Source organism: Sprattus sprattus, assembly GCF_963457725.1.
Source record: "Sprattus sprattus genome assembly, chromosome: 13".
NCBI lineage: Eukaryota > Metazoa > Chordata > Actinopteri > Clupeiformes > Clupeidae > Sprattus > Sprattus sprattus.
In genome coordinates this window covers 33,048,208-33,050,707 of record NC_137911.1, presented here as the reverse complement: position 1 = coordinate 33,050,707, position 2,500 = coordinate 33,048,208, and the positions used below count along the sequence as shown (strand labels likewise).

The 2,500-nt window shown below is 51.4% G+C and overlaps 1 protein-coding gene across 1 annotated transcript in view; it reads right to left on the bottom strand.

Moving 5' to 3' along the window:
- Nucleotides 1-2,500, bottom strand: part of syne2b (spectrin repeat containing, nuclear envelope 2b) — a 188,621-nt gene that overhangs the window by 1,329 nt on the left and 184,792 nt on the right. The window contains 3 exon segments of the mRNA XM_080850419.1: nt 1-921; nt 1,293-1,342; nt 2,289-2,369. The exon segment at nt 1-921 is cut by the window's left edge and continues 1,329 nt beyond it. Coding sequence (XP_080706545.1) covers nt 699-921; nt 1,293-1,342; nt 2,289-2,369 — 354 coding nt within the window. The 3' untranslated portion in view covers nt 1-698.

The following is a 2,500-nucleotide window of genomic DNA, read 5'->3' as shown; positions in this document are numbered from 1 at the left end:
TGAGGCACACATCACAGGGAGCGTTGCCATGGGAGACTCATCAAACTGAGCGTTGCCATGGAGACACATCACATGGAGCGTTGCCATGGAAACACATCACAGGGAGCGTTGCCATTGGAGACACATCACACGGATCGTTGCCATGGGAAAAACATCACAGGAAGCTTTGCCATGGGAGACTCATCACAGGGAGTGTTGCCATGGGAGACTCATCACAGGGAGCGTTGCCATGGGAGACATATTACAGGGAGCATTGCCATGGAGACACATCACAGGGAGCGTTGCCATGGAGACACATCACACGGAGCGTTGCCATGGGAAACACCGAACACAAGTGCCGATGGACTCCTATCCCATGATCCTCTGGTGATGACACCTTGCGCAATTTCACAAGAAAATTAAATGAATCTGAAATATTCAAGATTTCGCTACATTTATAAAATAAAATAAATGACTCATTTGTCTCTGACCAGTAGAGGGAGCGTGTCTCCAGTGAGGTCATCAGGGTGACCTTAAACCCCTGACTCAGTAGTATAAACCAGCAAGAAGGGAACCCCTTTCAGACAGAGGACAAAACACACAGTTTCTAAGGTGCTGATCCTGATGCTGGGGGGGGGGGGGGTGTCAGGTAGGCGGGGGTCCGTTGGTGTGTGTGTGTGTCTCAAGTGGGCGGGGGTCCGTTGGTGTGTGTGTGTGTCTCAAGTGGGTGGGGGTCCGTTGGTGTAGCTCAGCATGGGGTAGAATGAGCGGGCGAAGTTGTTGGTGAGAGCGCAGGAGTAGTCGTCCTCCGTGAGCGGCACCAGGCAGGTGAGGACCAGGAGGAGCAGCAGGAGGAGGTGCAGAGGGAACGCCGCCCGCAGAACACGACGCAGGAACGGACGAGATGACACAGACGCAGACGCTGACCCGGCCTTCTCACGGCTACACACACAGAACACACACACACACACACACAGAGAGACAGTTCAATAGTGGGTCAGCAGTGTATGTGTGTGTGTGTGTGTGTGTGTGTCTGCAGCTTTGCCAATGAGATGTTATCACATTCACTAACCTATAACATACTTCTCCGCTTGAGAAAAAGATATGTGTGTGTGTGTTTGTGTGTGTGTGTGTGTTTAAAAAAAACAACAACATGACTGCACCGGTGTGCGCACGACACACACACACACACACACACACACACACACACACACACACACACACACACACACACACACACACACACACACTCACATGCACACACGCACACAGGAAAACATACAAGTTTAAACCACATCAATATCATACCGTACCTAACACTTTCAGCTTGTCTTCTTCCAAATGCACTCTCTCCTGACCCCACCTACACACACACACACACACACACACACACACACACACACACACACACACACACACACACACACACAAGGAAATTCAGCGAAAACAGTCAGCAAATATTCTAAACAACTCATTGGTGTCATAAGTGCAACTTACTCACAACTTCCTGCAGTAAGCACACTTCAAAGCGCCTCACAGAATAACTCTCATTCTGCCTTGAGTAGCTTGTATGTGTGAGTGTGTGTGTTTACTGAAGGTGTAGTGTGATAGAGGCCATTCGTTCAACCCGGTGTCTGTCTGTCTGTGTGTGTGTGTGTGTGTGTGTGTGTGTGTGTGTGTGTGTGTGTGTGATAGAGGGCACTGTGTTCACATTTAAAAGTAGAGTTTTGAGTGTTTTGGTGGAGTTGTGGTCGGGTTGAATGTAAGCATTGTGAGAGTTTGGGTCACTTGTAGATTAGTGAACAGCCAGGCTGTGGAAGGGGTCACTGGCGCTCTGGTACCACTAGGGGTCACTGACGCTCTGGTACCACTAGGGGTCACTGGCGCTCTAGTACCACTAGGGGTCACTGGTGCTCTGGTACCACTAGAGGTCACTGGCGCTCTGGTACCACTAGGGGTCACTGACGCTCTGGTACCACTAGGGGTCACTGGCGCTCTGGTACCACTAGGGGTCACTGGCGCTCTGGTACCACTAGGGGTCACTGGCGCTCTGGTACAACTAGGGGTCACTGACGCTCTGGTACCACTAGGGGTAACTGGCGCTCTGGTACCACTAGGGGTCACTGGCGCTCTGGTACCACTAGGGGTCACTGGCGCTCTGGTACCACTAGGGGTCACTGGCGCCCTGGTACCACTAGAGGGTGCTGTGCTGTGCTGTGCTGTGCTAGGGGTCACTGACGCTCTGGTACCACTAGAGGGTCACTGACGCTCTGGTACCACTAGAGGGTGCTGTGCTGTGCTGTGCTCACCTTGTGTGTGTGCTGGGGGGACGCCCCTCTTGTCTGGTCCTGGTCACTGGGGTCCACACTGCTGCCCACCACACACGAGTCCTGCAACATCAACACCACAACCTCAGCCACTGGTGTATTTAATCTAACACAACACACACACACACACACCACAGTAGTCACATACGAACTTACTGCATTATCAAAACAACAATATTAATAAACAATATAAT